This window comes from Euleptes europaea, chromosome 15 (assembly GCF_029931775.1).
Source record: "Euleptes europaea isolate rEulEur1 chromosome 15, rEulEur1.hap1, whole genome shotgun sequence".
In the NCBI taxonomy this organism is placed as follows: Eukaryota; Metazoa; Chordata; class Lepidosauria; order Squamata; family Sphaerodactylidae; genus Euleptes; species Euleptes europaea.
Genome location: NC_079326.1, coordinates 50,776,534 through 50,794,732, shown reverse-complemented (window position 1 = coordinate 50,794,732; position 18,199 = coordinate 50,776,534). Strand labels below are relative to the sequence as shown.

Here is an 18,199-nt window from a genome sequence, read left to right as displayed (position 1 = left end):
ATTCCAGAGCTAGCAGCAAGGACAGTGCTAATTCATTAAATTCATCAAAGTCCATTTTTATACATTAAATAGCTCTGAGCAGGGTATGAAACCAATGCTCCTCAATATTTCCCCCTCCCCTACTGTTTCCTCACACAGCCTCCCACCTTCAGTTATGCCAAAAGAAAATGCAGATGTTTACATATTTGTCTGTTTTATTTACGGGAAGCCAGTACAGTCGATGTCCATTAAAAACCCACATCCCAGGCCAAAAGGTATAACATACAAATCATTACCAATTCTTGAAGCATAAAAGTTACATATTAACTACTATAAATTCAACCTTTTGTAGTAGGCTCTTCTGTCAATGAAAAATCAGCAGACTCTTCCACACTGTTTTCGAGGAAAGGATCTTGAATTTCTATCACCAGAAGGGGAAAAACCCTACATTTTCCCATCAACATTTGGATACTTCTCTGTTCTAGGCTATCAGCAAAAGCTACAGAAAACAGTTCTGAATCTGAGGACACGTGCCGCCCACTGTGTAGACTTCAGAAGAACTTCCATCTCCAAACTTAAAATCCACAAGTAAAAGTCACATCCAATCTTCAGGCCGATTTTTTGGAAGTTATTAGGAACCCTTCGCCCATCTAGCAGATCTGTTAACGTGCTTGAAAACACATGAGCCTCGTGAACACGCAAATGCATGTGTGAGTGGGTTGTATTTCTAAAGAGGGAACAGGGAAAACAGGGAAGCACAACTGCGACAGGTTCACAAGAGTTCGGCACTATGAAAACAAATGATTGTGTGTAATGAGCACAAGGAATTCAGAACAGACACTTGGAAATAAAACCCCGGTTAGGGGAGCGGGGTGTTGCTTTCAATTCAGTGTTATATACCACATTACAAAAGAACTATCATTTAAAAATAAAAAAGGATCAAAGGAAATAAAAGGGGCGGGGGAAGGAAGCAAACAGCCTAAATTGTTGAATGGCCTCCTGTCTGTTCCTGATAAACTTCGATCACATCTTCTTCTTCCATCCCAAGCTGTGAAAGAGGAAACAGATTTGTTTTAAAGAACTGCTCCAATTTTCTGAATTCATAGCCGTTCATTCTCTTCTCTTCTGTATGGCCATAAGCTAGCAGAGAAGTTTACTATGACTAACAAGCTAGTTATACAAAATAAACACGATTCAGTGAACTGACTCAAATCATTACTATAAACCAACTTTATATCCTGCACATTAGGTATTTATGAAGAGTAAAAATGTTGATTTGTGCGGGGGGGAGGTAGTTGTGAATTTCCTGCATTGTGCTAGATGACCCTGGTGGTCCCTTCCAACTCTATGATTCTAAGTCCCTGGGGTGCCCCAGTGCCGTTGGATCTGGCCGCACAGAAGGTGAAGGACATGCTTCCGCCAGTCATAGTCTCCCTCACACAGGCAGCCACCAGATGGATCTGAAGCAACCCCCGAATTAGCAGACAGCACTGCTGGCTTTGGCTTAATCCCAGAGAAGTGCAACCTTCATCTTGCCTCTCTCTTTGCCATTTTGTTTGCCCATACATCGATATCTTTCCAAGCGACTGCTTCCCACCCGCTTCTCTCAGGCCAGAACAGTTGCCTATTCAGAACTACTGTTTACCTCAGGAAGTAGTTATCACTAGATATCTCTGCAAATTCTGGGCTGTTAAAAGAACGTAAGAAAAGCCCTGCTGGGTCAGACTGAGGCCCATCAAGTCCAGCAGTCTGTTCACACAGTGGCCAACCAGGTGTATCTAGGAAGCCCCCAAACAAGGACACTGTCCTGCCTGGGTTCCGTGGTACCTAAGATAATAGGCACGCTCCTCTGATCCTGGAGAGGGTAGGTATGAATCATGACTAGAATCCATTTTGGCTAGTAGCCATGGATAGCCCCTCTCTTTCATGAACATAATTCGGGGGTTGCCTCAGATCCATCTGGTGGCTGCCTGTGTGGGGGAGAACATGTCCACTCCCCTCTTAAGGCCTTCCAAGTTGGCATCCATCACCACATCCTGGGGCAGGGAGTTCCACAATTTAACTATATGTTGTGTTCCTAATGTGACGTCCATAGGCCAACATCGCTTGGGCTCATCTATGCATGGGTGAACCAGCTGCGCCTCGCAAGCTCCTCTGATGGGCCTGAGGCATTATTTTGAGCCTCCTTCCAGCTCATCCATACACAGAAGCTGCTTCTGAAATGTGGGAATGTGTAAAAATTGTCCAACTTACAATCATATCTTATTTCCAGATATTTTTGTCACCACATATTAATTTTTTTACAAAATAAAACCACTTACCTCTTTCGGAGTATGATTATCAGTTATTCTCTGACCCTCAAAGAGGAACCTGAGTGAATTCATTGGAACCCCCTAAAAAGAAAAACACAATGTACCGATATTTGCAAGACTAAACAAAAAGTACTTACAAAAAATGCAGTGTCTACTAACTAATCTTACTTTACTGTAAAATTTATGTGTAGAAAGCCTCCTTTATACCTGAGGATGCATAAACAAATATTTACTGTGCAGATATTTACCAGATAATCTATTCCACTGTATGTCACATGTACAGTACTGCTCTTACTGCATTTTCTACTTTTGAAACTCTACTTTTTGCATGGTTTATTACAAACCATATCTGATACTTTTTTGCATAGCCTCTAATTTTTGTGTTCCTAGCTCTAATTGTTTGCTAAGAACATAAACGTAAGAACATAAGAAAAGCCCTGCTGGATCAAACCAAGGCCCATCAAGTCCAGCAGTCTGTTCACAGTGGCCAACCAGGTGCCTCTAGGAAGCCCACAAACATGATGACTGCAGCAACATTATCCTGCCTGTGTTCCAAAGCACCTAATATAATAGGCATCCTCCTCCGATCGTGGAGAGAATAGGTGTGCCTCATGACTAGTATCCATTTTTACTAGTAGCCCTGAATAGCCTTCTCCTCCATGAACATGTCCACTCGCCTCTTAAAGCCTTCCAAGTTAGCAGCCAACACCACATTCTGGGGTAGGGAGTTCCACAATTTAATTATGTGTTGTGTGATGAAATACTTCCTTTTCTCCCACCCTCCAGGTTCAGCAGATGACCCCGCATTCCGGTATTATGAGAGAGGGAGAAAAGCTTCTCCCTGTCTACTCTCTCCATACCATGCATAATTTTATAGACCTCTATCATGTCCCCCCTTAACCACCACCTTTCCAAGCTAAACAACCCTAAGAGTTTTAACTGCTCCTCATAGGGCAGTTGCTCTAGCCCCCTGATCATTTTGGTTGCTCTTTTCTGGATGTCTCATGCCACGTGACTGCATTGTCTTATACTGTGTAATCCACCTCAAGTCTCAGCAAGAAAGGCAGGCTATAAATAGACAAAACAAGCCACTTCCATGACCGTTGTCCTTACTGAAAATGTGTTTACACTTAACAAAAATACTTTGATTCTTCCAACCCAGTCACCCAAATCGGTACATCTAAGAATAATCTTTTCTGGGATCTTTTCTTACAAAACATATCCAAACTATTATCCTACAGAAATGTTTACATTAACCTTAACTTCTACAGTTTGAAAAGTAGTCGCTATATGAAATATTAAAGAATCAAAGCGAGCGAATCAGGAGTTGATGCAAGATAAAATCCTCCATTAAAAACCAGTTGCTACAATTTTCTGCAAATTTCACTGCGATATTCAGAGGGCTTATGTGTGACATTAAATTGATTCTCGCCAGTTATGCCCTCTATCAACACTAACAAGCAGCTGAAGGCAACAGCAACATCTCTTCCTGTAGACCTAAAGTTCGACAAGCGCTTGGAGATACCCAAGTGGTTCTGCACGGGGAACAGAGGTAGATGACCCAATGCTTATTTTCAGCTCCAGTTCTATAAATTGGAGCTGTACACACCTTAACCCCCTCAGACCATTTTGATGCTGCATCTCTCTCAAGTTAAAAAGCAGAAGAGCCAGCAAAGGTGTAGTGGTTAAGTGTGGTGGTTTGGAGCGGTGGACTCTGATCTGGAGAAGGGGGTTTGATTCCCCACTCCAGCACCCTCAGAAGTATTAAATGGAAGATATGGAAATCTACCATACTCTGACAGACTTTGCTCATGCAATTCCAAGAAAACTGACACATTATCTCATAAGATGATGGAATTCCCCCTTTAAACACCACCAAGATAAACGGATCGCCCCCATATTGGCGAGAATTCCTGCCCCCATAACAAGAGACAAAATACTCCCTTTTGCTGATGGATAGAGATCCAAATATAACACTGGCCGTGGCCAAATATCTCTCCATCATATTTTCCTCTAAGAAATAACTGCTCAGGACCTATGGGTCATAGGAGCAAAGGAGGAAAGGAAAGGATCCCCCACTCCTCCACATGAGCGGAGGCAGCTAATCTGGTGAACTGGATTTGTTTCCCCACTCCTACACACAAAGCCAGCTGGGTGACCTTGGGCTAGTCATTCTCTGCCTGAGACCCTGGAGAGCTGCTGCTGGTCTGAGTAGACAATACTGACTTTGATGGACCAATGCCCTGGTTCAGTATAAGGCAGCTTCATATGTTCATGTGCCTTAAGTGGTACAGAAAGTCGGCATATAAAAACCAACTCTTCGTCTTCTTAAAAAAAAGAAAAGAAATGCTGTTCTCAAGAGACTAACTGGGCAATCCTGAAAGGGGGGGCAGAGCTGAACAGGAGCCTGTGTGACTCATACGCTGGCATCAGTTCCACTTGCGCTGTGCAAAGAGGCACGGACGCTGGTGCAGGGCAACTTAAGCCGGCCCCAAGGAGCAATGCGCCTGCACGAGCCTCGTGCGCCGGCACTGCCTCCCCAGCAGCGTATGCCCAGGGTGAGTGCTTGCGCCGCTTCCAGGGGGGCATTTCTGAGGGGTGGAGCTGCCTTTAGCCAGCGTGGTGTAGTGGTTAAGAGCGGTGGTTTGGAGCAGTGGACTCTGATCGGGAGAACTGGGTTTGATTCCCCACTCCTCCACATGAGCAGCAGACGCTAATCTGGTGAACTGGATTTGTTTCCCCACTCCTACACATGAAGACAGCTGGGTGACCTTGGGCTAGTCACACTCTCTCAGCCCCACCTAGGTTGTCTGTTGTGGGGAAGGGAAGGTGACTGTAAGCCGATTTGATTCTTCTTTAAGTGGTAGAGAAAGTCGGCATATAAAAACCAACTCTTCTTTTCTTTATACCCCCACCACCCATCTTTCCTTTGGATTCCACTACCAATCCTGCTGTTCTCCTTCTAAAGCCCCACCCCTTAGCAATTCTATTTCCTGGAACACAACCTCCTCAGCTTTCCAGTCTTCCACCTTCTTAACAGTTCCTTCTGTCCATAAGGACTAGGTGACATTTTAAATCTGCACCAAAACGAACTCTCGCATCTCTTACAGAGGCTGAACTATTTGCAAAAAAACTGTCATTGGGAACTTCATTTCCTCAGTATTTAGAATACACATGAATATTCCACTTCATAATAGCTCAGCTCATCCCTGCCAGAGGCTCCCATATCATAATCAAATCCTATTAATCTGATGTACTGTGTAGTTTTATTTATCCCACTTCAATCTCTTTGACTTTTGTAGCTGAAAAAGAATTCGAGTGCCTTTTAGGGAAGAAGGTCAAGTTTCCACAACTTCACAAACCTGTCTCTGACAGTATGATTCTTTAAGTTTTTTTAGATGCGTTGTCATTTTCACCTTGAAGTGGATTTCGCTGCTGTCCTACAAAGGAAATACAAAATACATTACCATATGATAAAGAAGAAGAGTTGGTTTTTATATGCCGACTTTCTCTAGCACTTCAGGAAGAATCAAACCGGCTTACAATCACCTTCCCTTCCCCTCCCCACAGCAGACACCCTGTGAGGTAGGTGGGTTTGAGAGCTCAAAGAGAGCTGTGACTAGCCCAAGGTCACCCAGCAGGCTTCAAGTGGAGGAGTGGGGAAACAAATCCAGTTCACCAGATTAGTGTCAAAGCCCTTTATGGTTTGGGACCAATATGCCTGAAGGACCGCCTAATCCCTTATGAACCTGCCCAACCATTACGGTCATCTTCGGAGGCCCTGCTTCAGGTGCCCCCACCTCCTGGGATTATGTGGGTAGCAACGTGAGAAAGGGCCCTCTTGGTCATGGCACCAAAGCCCCAGGGTCTGTCCCCTTCTGTTGCCATCTTCCACCAGTGGGTGAATTTTGTTTTGTTTGGCATTCCCTCAACAATCCCTCCTTCCTAACCAAAGTTTTATGGTTTGTTTGTTTTGTTAGTATTGTAGCACTGTTTTTTAACTCTCTTTAAAGCCGTTTTAATGAGGTATGTTTGGGAGGGAGTTATTTTAATGGCTTATAACATCTTTTATCATGTATGTTTTAAATTGTTAGCCGCCTTGGCAGCCCTTGTAAGGGCAGAAAGGCGGGATATAAATTATGTAAATAAATAAATATGTGCCCGCAAGATTGCACCCCATGCAATTGATCAGAAGTGCTCACCTGCCCAATGACTTTGAGTTTAATATATTCTCCTTCTTTCTTATCTCCCAAGTCCTCTGCTGAAGGTTTTGCTTCCTGCAAAAAAACAACAACCAATGATCTGAAAGAGGGATAAACTACAGTCTGTTTTCACTGGACAGTTTTTTAGCATCTTTTTGTGCATTTACAGAAAACTGGCAAAAGACGGGGACCGCTCAGCTTTTCTTCTACATACATGAGACAGAGAGCCGTGAAAGATTAAGGTTGGAAGAACTGAATTAGATGCACAAAGACTATAGAACAAAACTCTGTTTAGGATTGCTCTCCTAGACAAGCAATCCCTGCACTCTTTCTCCAGTGGTACAGTCTCATACGCAGGATGTACCAGCCAGCATGTTTAGAACAGCAAGCTATTATCGCAAACTACTGCAAACTACTGTACCTGGATGGAGTACGGACAACTGGGAAAGTTTGCTTTACCTTTGCGTTACCTACAATATAAAGGAGCTCTCTCAAAGTCATAATGCAGATGATCTGTTTTCAAGAGCAGTATGCACAAAATCCCAATTACTGATGCTTACCTATATTAAAGGTGAATATAATTTAAACACATCCCCTTATTTTCAATAGATGCATGGCAGTTTGCAGAGGAGGGGCCATGGCTCAGTGGTAGAACATCTGCTTGGCATGCAGAAGGTCCCAGGTTCAATCCCTGGCATCTCCAGTTAAACTGGGACTAGGCAAGTAGGTGATGGGAAAGACCTCTGCCTGAGACCCTGGAGAGCTGATGCCAGTCTGAGTAGACGATACTGACTTTGATGGACCAAGGGTCTGATTCAGTAGAAGGCAGCTTCATGTGTTCATGTGTAGTTGTAATGGCTTAATAAATGGAGAGACAATCTGGATACATCTGAATATTGAATTAATTCAATAAACAAATTTGCACTAGCATTCACAGAGCAAATTAAGCCTAAGATATTTCAATACTACCTCCGACTTGAAACCCTGAATGTGCAAGAGAAAAGTATCCTGTCTTGTTTTAGTTTCAGGTGGGTAGCTGTGTTAGTCTGTAATAGTAGTAGTAGATTTGAGCCCAACAGCACCTTAAAGACCAAAAAAAGGGCATAAACTGACATGAATTTCACTTGTGCCCTGGAAAATGTTGTTGGTCTTTAAGGTGATCAGTTTCCAGTAACTCCAGGGTTCTGCAGAACAGAGTCCAAAAAGTTCCAGCACTGAAATATCAATAGTAAAACTCAGCAGGTGTTTAAAAAAGACAGTAAATCTATTTTATTTAATAAAGAGAATAATGCTATCACCCTTACAAGCAACCACGTATTTATCCTTTGCATAAAAAGTGCCTAGAAGAACTAGACATTTTCTGGAGAATTCCCCGACAATGTAACTCTTGTTTTGTAACGGAGAATTCTCTTGTAAGATGTTTGCATAAAAATGTTTTGGAGAATGGACAGCTACCTCAGCATTTAATAAAGCATTAAGCTTCCTGCTGAGAAAGCCTCTCTCTCTCTCACTTTTGGCTTAAATGAAAATCCATCAATACCTTCTACATACTTAGGGCAGACTCAAAAAAGATGGTGAATAATTCTATTGAGCACACAATGGACGCTGACAATAAATCTCTTGGAAGGGTTTGACCACCACAGGCTTGTGCTAAAAAAAAGTCCAGTGGCCTAGTTTATATTATTTCTAAAACACAGCATAGGTAAACTGAGAGTGCCAAATAAACGCAAGATCAAGGGAATTAACCAGGAGCGTTCAGAAAGTTAGAACTGCAGCTGCTACGACAACACAAGAGGAGCAGGTAGAATTCTGTTAGAAACACGGCAAATCAATTATGACAGCGTCATATCATCATCTCAGTGGGGGAAAGCGGTTTTCATGAAGTTCCTACCTGGGTTCAGCTTTCTACCTGTGTTCCTGATCCCAGTAGAAAATCATGATGCAAACGGGCCCACCCAGAAGATGGCAAAAAGCCCTAAGAACAGAAGGGCTGCTGTGTATTAATTCTAGCAGGTCACACCACTTCCAAAGGGGCAGATAACCCAGTTAATGCGGCTTGTTTTGGGAAAGCATGGGCAGCATTCCTAGGGATTGTTTCCATTTCACGAACAACATTTCTTACACACTTTGTGGACTCAGTTCTGCTGCTAAAAGTATTCCAGAAGTCTTACAGTCAAATTAGATTTACAACCCGCAATGTTACAGAAAACCACAATACTAAAAAAAATTAATGATCAGGCCATCTGTGCAATGTAAATTTACGATTTTGAGCTAGTTTTTAATTTTTGATTAAAAGCTGAAGCGTACAACTGCAAAAAAAATGACAATCACCCCCCCAAAAAATGATGAATGGTTACAGTGACAATTGAAAGATATGTCCGAGAAAACCGTTCTGCTCAACTCACTCTCCCTCCACACGATCTCCAAGAAACTAAACAATATGGGAATTTGCCCCCCAACTATTTCTTTGGGATTTAACAGCTCTCCATAAAGAAGCTCCCCTTCTTACCTCCACCAAGGTGTCTATGTTACAATGCGTGTACATAACCTTTCAAAGGAGTTACTGGTAGATCACGATGGGTAGTCGTGTTAGTCTGTCACTGTGTGTGTGTGTGTGTGTGAAGTGTCTTCAAGTCGCAGCCAACTTATGGCGACCCCTTTTTGGGGTTTTCATGGCAAGAGACTAACTGAGGTGGTTTGCCAGTGCCTTCCTTTGCACAGCAACCCTGGACTTCCTTGGTGGTCCCCCTTCCAAATAGTAACCAGGGCTGACCCTGCTTAGCTTCTGAGATCTGATGAGATCAGGCTAGCCTGGGCCATCTGTCACTAGCAGTAGAAAAGAGCCAGAGTCCAGCGGCACCTTAAAGACTAACAAAATTTCTGGCAGGGTAAGAGATTTCATGAGAGATCTGAAGAAGTGAGCTGTGGGCCCACGAAAGCTCGTACCTTGCCAGAAATTTTGTTAGTCTTTAAGGTGCCGCTGGACTCTGGCTCTTTTCTATACCTGAAGTCAGCTGTGACTCACGAAAGCTCATACCTTGCCAGAAATTGGGTCAGTCTTTAAGGCGCTACTGGACTCTGGCTCTTTTCTGTATCTGAAGAAGTGAGCTGTGGCTCACGAAAGCTCAACACCCTGCCAGAAATGTTGTTGGGTCTTTAAGGTCCTACTGGACTCTGGCTCTTTTCTGTATCTGAAGAAGTGAGCTGTGGCTCACGAAAGCTCAATACCCTGCCAGAAATGTTGTTGGGTCTGTAAGGTCCTACTGGACTCTGGCTCTTTTCTGTATCTGAAGAAGTGAGCTATGGCTCACGAAAGCTCAATACCCTGCCAGAAATGTTGTTGGGTCTCTAAGGTGCCACTGGACTCTGGCGCTTTTCTAATAACCCTTCCAAGGCCGCGAAGACGCCCCGAGACCGGCAACCACCCCGGCCCAAAAGGTCGCTTCACACGACACCAAACAGAAACCCGCATCTGGCGTGGAGAGCGGCCCTCGATGGGCACGCAGGGAGAAAGAGACTCTCCCCCCCCACACACACACACACACACAAAAACCCAAAAACAAATAAAACTATTTGGGGGAATAACACAAAAAAACACGTCGCGGCGTCCCCGGGGAGCCGCCGCCAGGCCGAGGAGGGCGAAACGGGGGGCCTTTGGTTTGCGGCCTGGCGCGGCCTCTCCGTCCCCGCTCTCGCGTGGCGCCCCGCGCCGGGACCCCCCTCGCCCGAGGCGGCCTCCTCGCGGCGGGACCCCCGGGCCCAAAAGAGGGGACGGGGGGAGCCCGAAAGCGGCGCCTGGGGGGTAGGGGGCCCTCTCCCGCCCCCCTCGCCCCGCGGCCTCCTCGGCAGGGCCTGGCGGGGCCTCCCTCTCCCGGCGCAGGGCGGCGCAGGGCCGCGGGCGGCGCGCCTGACCTGGTCCGACATGTCTCCTCCCGCCGCCGCCGACGCCGGTGAAGCGCGCCCGGCCTCGGCCTCGGCCTCCCGCTTCGCCTCGGTCGCCGAGCCGGAGCGGCGCAGCGGCAGCAGCAGCACGCAAGGCCGGCCGCGGGCGGGATTTCCTCTGCGCCGGGCCCCACTTCTCGCGACGCAGCGACGCCGCCGCTCCTCCGCCTCCCCCTTCCAGCCCAGCCCGGGGGCCGCTTCTCGCTCCCCGCCTGCCCGCCTGCCCGGCTGGAGACCCCGGAGAGCCGCTGCCGGCCTGAGCGGACAAGACTGGCTTGGAGGGACCCGGGGGGGGGGGGTCTGGTTCAGGAGGAGGCAGCTTCGTGTGTTCGTGTGTTCGGGGAGGGGCTGCGGCTCAGTGGCACGGCAGGAACACACATGAAGCGGCCTTATGCTGAATCCGACCCTTGTCCATCCAAGTCAGGATTGTCCACTCAGACCGGCAGCCGCTCTCCAGCATCTCAAGTCTTCCCCATCGCCTACTTGCCGAGACCCCTTTAACGGGAGACGGCGGGGATCGAACCTGGGACCTTCTGCATGCCGAGCAGTTGCTTGGGGAGGAGGTGGGCTCAGTGGCAGAGCATCTGCTTGGCATGCGGAAGGTCCCGGGTTCGATCCCCGGCGTCTCCAGTTAAGGGGACTGGGGAAGTAGGGGATGGGAAAGACCCTGGAGAGCAGCTGCCGGTCTGAGTAGACAATTCTGACTTTTGCATACAATAAACAATACTGACTTTGCATGCAGAAGGTCCCCGGTTCAATCCCCGGCATCTCCAGTTCAAGGGACCGGGCAAGCAGGTGATGGGAACGATCTCTGCCTGAGACCTGGAGAGCGGCTGCCGGTCTGAGTAGACAATTCTGACTTTTGCATGCAATAAACAATACTGACTTTGCATGCAGAAGGTCCCCGGTTCAATCCCCGGCATCTCCAGTTCAAGGGACCGGGCAAGCAGGTGATGGGAACGATCTCTGCCTGAGACCTGGAGAGCGGCTGCCGGTCTGAGTAGACAATTCTGACTTTTGCATGCAATAAACAATACTGACTTTAAAATATTGTCAAAGGCTTTCACGGTCAGAGTTCATTGGTTCTTGTAGGTTATCCGGGCTGTGTAACCGTGGTCTTGGAATTTTCTTTCCTGACGTTTCGCCAGTTTCCTGCCTGCCACAGTTGCTGGCGAAACGTCAGGAAAGAAAATTCCAAGACCACGGTTACACAGCCCGGATAACCTACAAGAACCAATACTGACTTTGCATGCAGAAGGTCCCCGGTTCAATCCCCGGCATCTCCAGTTCAAGGGACCAGGCAAGCAGGTGATGGGAATGATCTCTGCCTGAGACCTGGAGAGTGGCTGCCGGTCTGAGTAGACAATACTGACTTTTGCATGCAATAAACAATACTGAGTTTGCATTCGGAAGGTCCCAGGTTCAATCCCCAGCATCTCCAGTTAAAAGGACTAGGTGAGTAGGTGATGTGAAAGGCCTCTGCCTGAGACCCTGGAGAGCCGCTGCCGGTCTGAGTAGACAATTCTGACTTTTGCATACAATAAACAATACTGACTTTGCATGCAGAAGGTCCCCGGTTCAATCCCCGGCATCTCCAGTTCAAGGGACTGGGGAAGTAGGTGATGGGAAAGACCTCTGCCTGAGACCCTGGAGAGCCGCTGCCGGTCTGAGTAGACAAGACTGACTTGGATGGACCCAGGGGGGGTCCAGTTCAGTAGGAGGCAGCTTCATGTGTTCCTCTTCCCCCCCCCCAAAAAAATAAAAAATAAAACCAGAGCAAGAAAAGTTCAGGAGTCGACAAGAATCACTGGGAAAGACAGTCATGCTAGGGAAAGTGGAGGGCAGCAGGAAAAGAGGAAGAAGACCCAGCAAGAGATGGATGGACTCAACAGGAAGCCACAGCCGTCCATTTGCAAGATCTGAGCAAGGCTGTCAAAGATAGGACATTTTGGAGGACTTTCATTCATAGAGATAATTCACAGTGAGTAGCCGTGTTAGTCTTTCTGCAGTAGTAGAAAAGGGCAAGAATCCAGCAGCACCTTAAAGACTAACAAAAATATTTTCTGGCAGGGTATGAGCTTTCGTGAGCCACAGCTCACTTTGTGGCTCACAAAAGCTCATACCCTACCAGAAAATATTTTTGTTAGTCTTTAAGGTGCTGCTGGACTCTTGCCCTTTTCATTCATAGGGTCGCCATGAGTCAGGAGCGACTTGATGGCACTTAACACAGATGAAATCAAGTCTGATATCTCCCTAGAAGCTAAATGACAAAACTGAGGCTGCTGTATTTTGGCACATTATGGGAAGACAAGAGTCACTGGAAAAGGCAGTCATGCTAGGAAAAGTGGAGGGCAGCAGGAAAAGAGGAAGACCCAACAAGAGATGGGCTGACTTAATAAAGGAAGCCACGACCCTCAGTTTGCAAGATCTGAGCAAGGCTGTCAAAGATAGGACATTTTGGAGGACTTTCATTCATAGAGATAATTCACAGTGGGTAGCCGTGTTAGTCTGTCTGCAGTAGTAGAAAAGGGCAAGAGTCCAGTAGCACCTTAAAGACTAACAAAAATATTTTCTGGCAGGGTATGAGCTTTCGTGAGCCACAGCTCTCTTCTTCAGATACAGCTAGAATGTGCGACCATTGGTGCTGCACAGTTGTTGCACGCACAAATACGGGACGGTGGGTTGGGTTGGCTGCCGATGGCACGTAGGGTCTGGTGATTACCAGGAGGGAGAGAGGTGTGAAGTGCCGTCAAGTTGTTTCCGACTCATGGCGACCCCATGAATCAAAATGGGTTACCGCACTTTGTATTCCCCGCGATGTATTAAGAGTTTGAAAATGTTATGAAAAAACATCGTTTTAAAAGGGTTTTTGGATATAACGGCTTATAAATGGTTGGAAAACGTCTTCACAGCTAAAGGGGCCAAAGAAAGTGCAAACAGTATTTTTTTATAACATTTTCAAACTCTTAATACAAGTGTGGTAACCCCCTTTGACATCCTACCTTTGACAGCCTTGCTCAGACCTTGCAAATGGAGGGCTGTGGCTTCCTTTATTGAGTCAACCCATCTCTTGTTGGGTCTTCCTCTTTTCCTGCTCAACTTTTCCTAGCATGACTGTCTTTTCCAGTGACTCTTGCCTTCTCATAATGTGACCAAAGTACGACAGCCTCAGTTTAGTCATTTTAGCTTCTAGGGTCAGTTCAGGCTTGATTTGATGTAGAACCCATTGATTTGTTTTTTTGGCAGTCCAGGGTATCCGTCACACTCTCCTCCCACACCATATTTCAAAGGAATCTGTTTTCTTCCTGTCAGCTTTCTTCATTGTGCAGCTTTCACACCCATACATAGTAATAGGGAATACGATGGCATGAATTAACCTAATCTTGGTGGCCAGTGTCACATCCTTACACTTCAGAATCTTTTCTAGCTCCTTCATGGCTGCCCTTCCCAGTCTCCATCTCCTGATTTCTTGGCTGCAGTCTCCCTTTTGGTTGAGAGAGTTAGGAAACTACAAGACTCAACAGGGAGTGGAAATCCCATTCCCTTCCTGCTGGTAGGGTTGCCAACTTCCAGGTAGTAGCTGGAGATCTCCTGTGCAAAGTAAATTTCTGTGATCCCGGTTTTTAAATTTTTCAGATTATATAGATTACTACCTGATGCTTTTAAACTGAAATCCTTTGACTGAAGCCATTGCAGGCTGTTGGAAGTCAGTGGAGCTACACTGGCATCCATTTTACTACATTTCAGTAACTATTTTGGGGAGGTTTGGGGGTCACATGTTTTTAAAATTATGAGTCTGACAAGAAAAGAATGAAGACGCAAAGCTTTTGCTGATGTGGGGTTAGGGAAAAGCATCACTGGCTGAATTTCCTCCTGTTACCCAGCTATTAAAAACATAGGAACTCTGCAACAAGAAAAAATGCCATTAGTACATTTTTTTTTTTTTTTTTTACATTTAGGCCATTTATGTATGGGACGTTTGCCTTGGATTTGCTGCTCTGCAGATGCAGTTTTCTGATCTGAATTCTCAAAACTCTATGCATGGCGGCTTTTTGCCCTGAAGAAATTCCAGAAGTACATTGTGATCAATTATGCATCCCCAGCAAAATACCGAGTTTCTGAGTCTCTCCCCTTTGGAGGGTGGACTCTGTGGCATTATACCCCACTGAGGTCCTATGCTGCTTTGTAATTGGAAGACTTTAAATTTGTGGCAAAACAGTATCCTGAGTCCATGGGGAAAGTGTGAGGCAGCAGCTAAGTGACTTCTGAAGGTTGGGGAAATCGTGCATAATCCCAACAAAGCCCCAAAGCAGTCCAGCAGGGATCGCAAGGCTAAATACCCATGCATAAAGGGCATTAAAGGTAAAAGTCCCCTGTGCAAGCACCGGGTCATTCCTGACCCATGGGGTGACGTCACATCCCGACGTTTACTAGGCAGACTTCTGTTTACGGGGTGGTTTGCCAGTGCCTTCCCCAGTCATCTGGCCTTAGAATTGTTTTAAATTGAAGGCTTAGCCTAAACCCACTTGCATGCTGTGTTTGGAACCAAATGAACAGACGTGCATTATTTTTATAACAGCTGCAATTTGCACTTTATTAACATACTCAGTGCTGTGAATAATCTCTCCGTAAGTAAATCTGCAGAGATTTTATTTTAAAATGCATGGTTTAGACTTGTTAATTTCCCCTTGTTTTGACTGCTGAACTGTTATATTTAGACCCAACAGATTTGATTATGCATTTTACTGTGAAACTATGGAGAGAGAGAGAGAGAGAGAGAGAGAGAGAGAGAGAGAGAATTTGCTGTCAAATCACAGCTAACTTATGGCGACCCCATAGGGTTTTTTTTACCTGTATATTACACCAAATTTTATTTATACAAAATGCCTTGAGTGAAAAACAAACAGGAGGAAAAACTGCTGATCGGATTCCAAGCAAGCCAGTCCCTTTCGCCATCGAAAGGCAAGATGGTTACTTGGCATTGTTTGCCTGCATTTTTCCCCCAGCCCTTTTTTGTTGTTTCTTCGCAAAGTGCCTGTTCCTCAGGAACTTGGGATCAACCCCCTTCAGAGATTCATATCTATGTGACCTGGGCTTCTTAATACCATTTCTGTGCCGTTTGCGAGACTGGTTGTGAGTGGTGTGGTTCTTGGACTTGGCCATAGCTTAAACTTCTGCCTGCAACACCGCTCGGGCTACGAATGGAAGAGCACCCCATAGGGTTTTCAAGGCAAGAGATGTTCAGAGGTAGTTTGCCATTGCCTGCCTCCGTGTCAGGCCCCTGCTGTTCCTTGGAGGTCTCTCATCCAAATACTTGTCAGGGCCGGGGCTGAGAGGGTTGGAAGTGCAGGACTTTACACTGTCCCTTGACCTCAAACTTCAGAGGGGCAATTGACAAGAGATTCAGAGAGATAGAGGGGTCAAGGCTCTGGGCATCCTTTCTCCACTTTTCTGACACTATCCCTTTGATGTGCAGATGGCTATTCTCAGGAAACTTCCTCCTCTTCACACCTCCCCTCGCACACACACATGAACACATGAAGCTGCCTTAGACTGAATCAGACCCTTGGTCCATCAGTATTATCTACTCAGACCGGCAGCGGCTCTCCAGGATCTCAGGCAGGGGTCTTTCACATCACCTACTTGCCCAGTCCCTTTAACTGTAGATGCCGGGGATTGAACCTGGGACCTTCTGCATTCCAGGCAGAGGCTCTACCACTGAGCCACAGCCCCGCCCCTTTTCCCACACCTTCTTCTCCATCTTGCAACCATGAGGGCAGGACACAAGTCCCGTATCTCCCTCCATCCTAGTTAGTTAGACTAGATTAGGAAACTGTATTTACTCTATCCTATCCAGAAATGGCGCTCCTACAATAAATGAAGTATATTAGTTTGAATAGATAAAAGGCTCCGAGTAATTTTGTTCCTGGCAAACACATCGATCATATGGGCTTTGCTGCGCACAATAGCCTTTGAGCAGTCTGCTAAATTACCAGATTTTATATGAAAAATCTAACAATGAGTGTGTGACTGGCCCAAGGTCACCCAGCAGGCTTCATGTGGAGGAGTGGGGATTCGAACATGGGTCTACTACATCATGTTGGCTCTGGCAGAGAGAGAGACATACATCTAAAAACAGCAGCCTGGGTATAGAAATCTTCCTTTGCTGTTGTTGCAAATTTGAACTATGTTATCTTTATTGCCAGGGCTGCCAACTCTAGAAGGGGACATTCTTGGACATCTGGGGCGGAACAAAGGGAGGACAGAGTATGGGGAGGGGAGAGACCTCAGCAAGGTATAATACTATACAGTCGTGTCCCCCCCCCCCCAAAAAAATGTGGCCATTTGCCCCAGGGGAACTGATCTCTGTAGTCTGGAGATCAGTAGTAATTGCAGGAGATCTGCAGGCCCCACCAGGAGGTTGGCAATCCTATTTATTGCCAACCAGCAGCTGTACCAGCTTAATCTGTAGTTTATACAAGGAAGTATTTTTGATGTTGATTAAGCTGAAAATTTAAGGATTTTATTACTGGTTTAGGCCTACTATCTGGTCATTTATAATAGCCATTTTCTTTGCTTCCTAAACAGGATCTTTTGGGGAATATTGGCCTGGATAACGATAAACAGAAACTTCGCAATTTGTTTGGTAATACGTGGCTCAGGAGCTGCTGTGGCTGACGGGAAAGAAAGGAAGGAAAGAAGAAGAAGAAGAGTTTGTTTTTATATGCCGACTTTTTCTACCACTTAAAAGAGAACCAAACCGGCTTACAATCACCTTCCCTTCCCCTCCCCACAACAGACACCCTGTGAGGCAGGTGAGGCTGAGAGAGCTCGAAGAGAGCTGTAACTAGCCCAAGGTCACCCAGCTGGCTTCATGTGGAGGAGGATGAAAACCCATCCAGTTCACCAGATGAGCCTCCACTGCTCATGTGGAGGAGTGGGGAATCAAACCCGATTCTCCAGATTAAAGTCCACCACTCCAAACCACTGCTATTAACCACTACACCACGCTGGTGTAGGCCTAACTATGTATGCAATTCCCTTGTGTCCATGTACTCAGTGCTTTTGGATTGCAACCAGCACAAAGAGAGACATGGTTTACCTAAAAAAACAGTGTTAAATCCACCAAAGTTACAGGAGTATAAGCTGGATCAGAAGACTGCTACGCAGGGCACAAACTGCAACGTAGTTCATCTCCACCTGTACTCAGATCTTTCTGAACCATATTCAAACCATGGGTATGTTCTCTCACATAGGCCATTTATGCAGGGCTGTTTCCCTGGCGGTCACCCCGCCAACTCCTTCAGGGCTTCCTTTTAATAAAGCATGCCTTTCCCGACCATCAGAGGTCCCTCGCTCTCCCCGCATGTTTCTGCTCATTTTGTCCATGTTTTCTGGATGCCTAGAAGGCTGTTGTTTTTTGAGAGGGCAGTTGGCTGGTTCTGGCTTTGCACGGACACCTGATTAATGGGATTTTTATTTATTTTATCTAAAACATTCCAATGCCGCCTTTCCCCCTAAACAGTGTCCCCCAAGGCCGCAAAAATCAAACATTAAAACATTTTGACATTTAAAACAAAAATAAAAAACATAAAAACAAAAATAACATCAAAAACTTATAGATGGAGGCCAATAAGTCATTGGGTGTATAACAAACAGAACAAAAAAGTTTTCACTGGCTGGTGGAAGACGACAATAGAGGGAGACACAAATCTCCCTGGGGAGGGAGTTTTTAATGGTCTATTGTGGCTTTTTATAGTTGCA

General features: G+C 46.0%; 1 protein-coding gene across 1 annotated transcript; it reads right to left on the bottom strand.

The window, feature by feature from the left end:
* Positions 1–704: 704 nt before the first annotated feature.
* On the bottom strand, positions 705–10,444 carry SUMO1 (small ubiquitin like modifier 1). Its single transcript, XM_056861355.1, has 5 exons — positions 10,406–10,444; positions 6,494–6,568; positions 5,654–5,731; positions 2,301–2,372; positions 705–1,027 (listed from the first exon to the last, which is right to left on the bottom strand). The coding sequence occupies exons 1-5, from the start codon at positions 10,415–10,417 to the stop codon at positions 959–961; spliced, it is 306 nt and encodes a 101-aa protein (XP_056717333.1). The 5' UTR covers positions 10,418–10,444; the 3' UTR covers positions 705–958.
* Between the last annotated feature and the right edge of the window lie 7,755 nt (positions 10,445–18,199).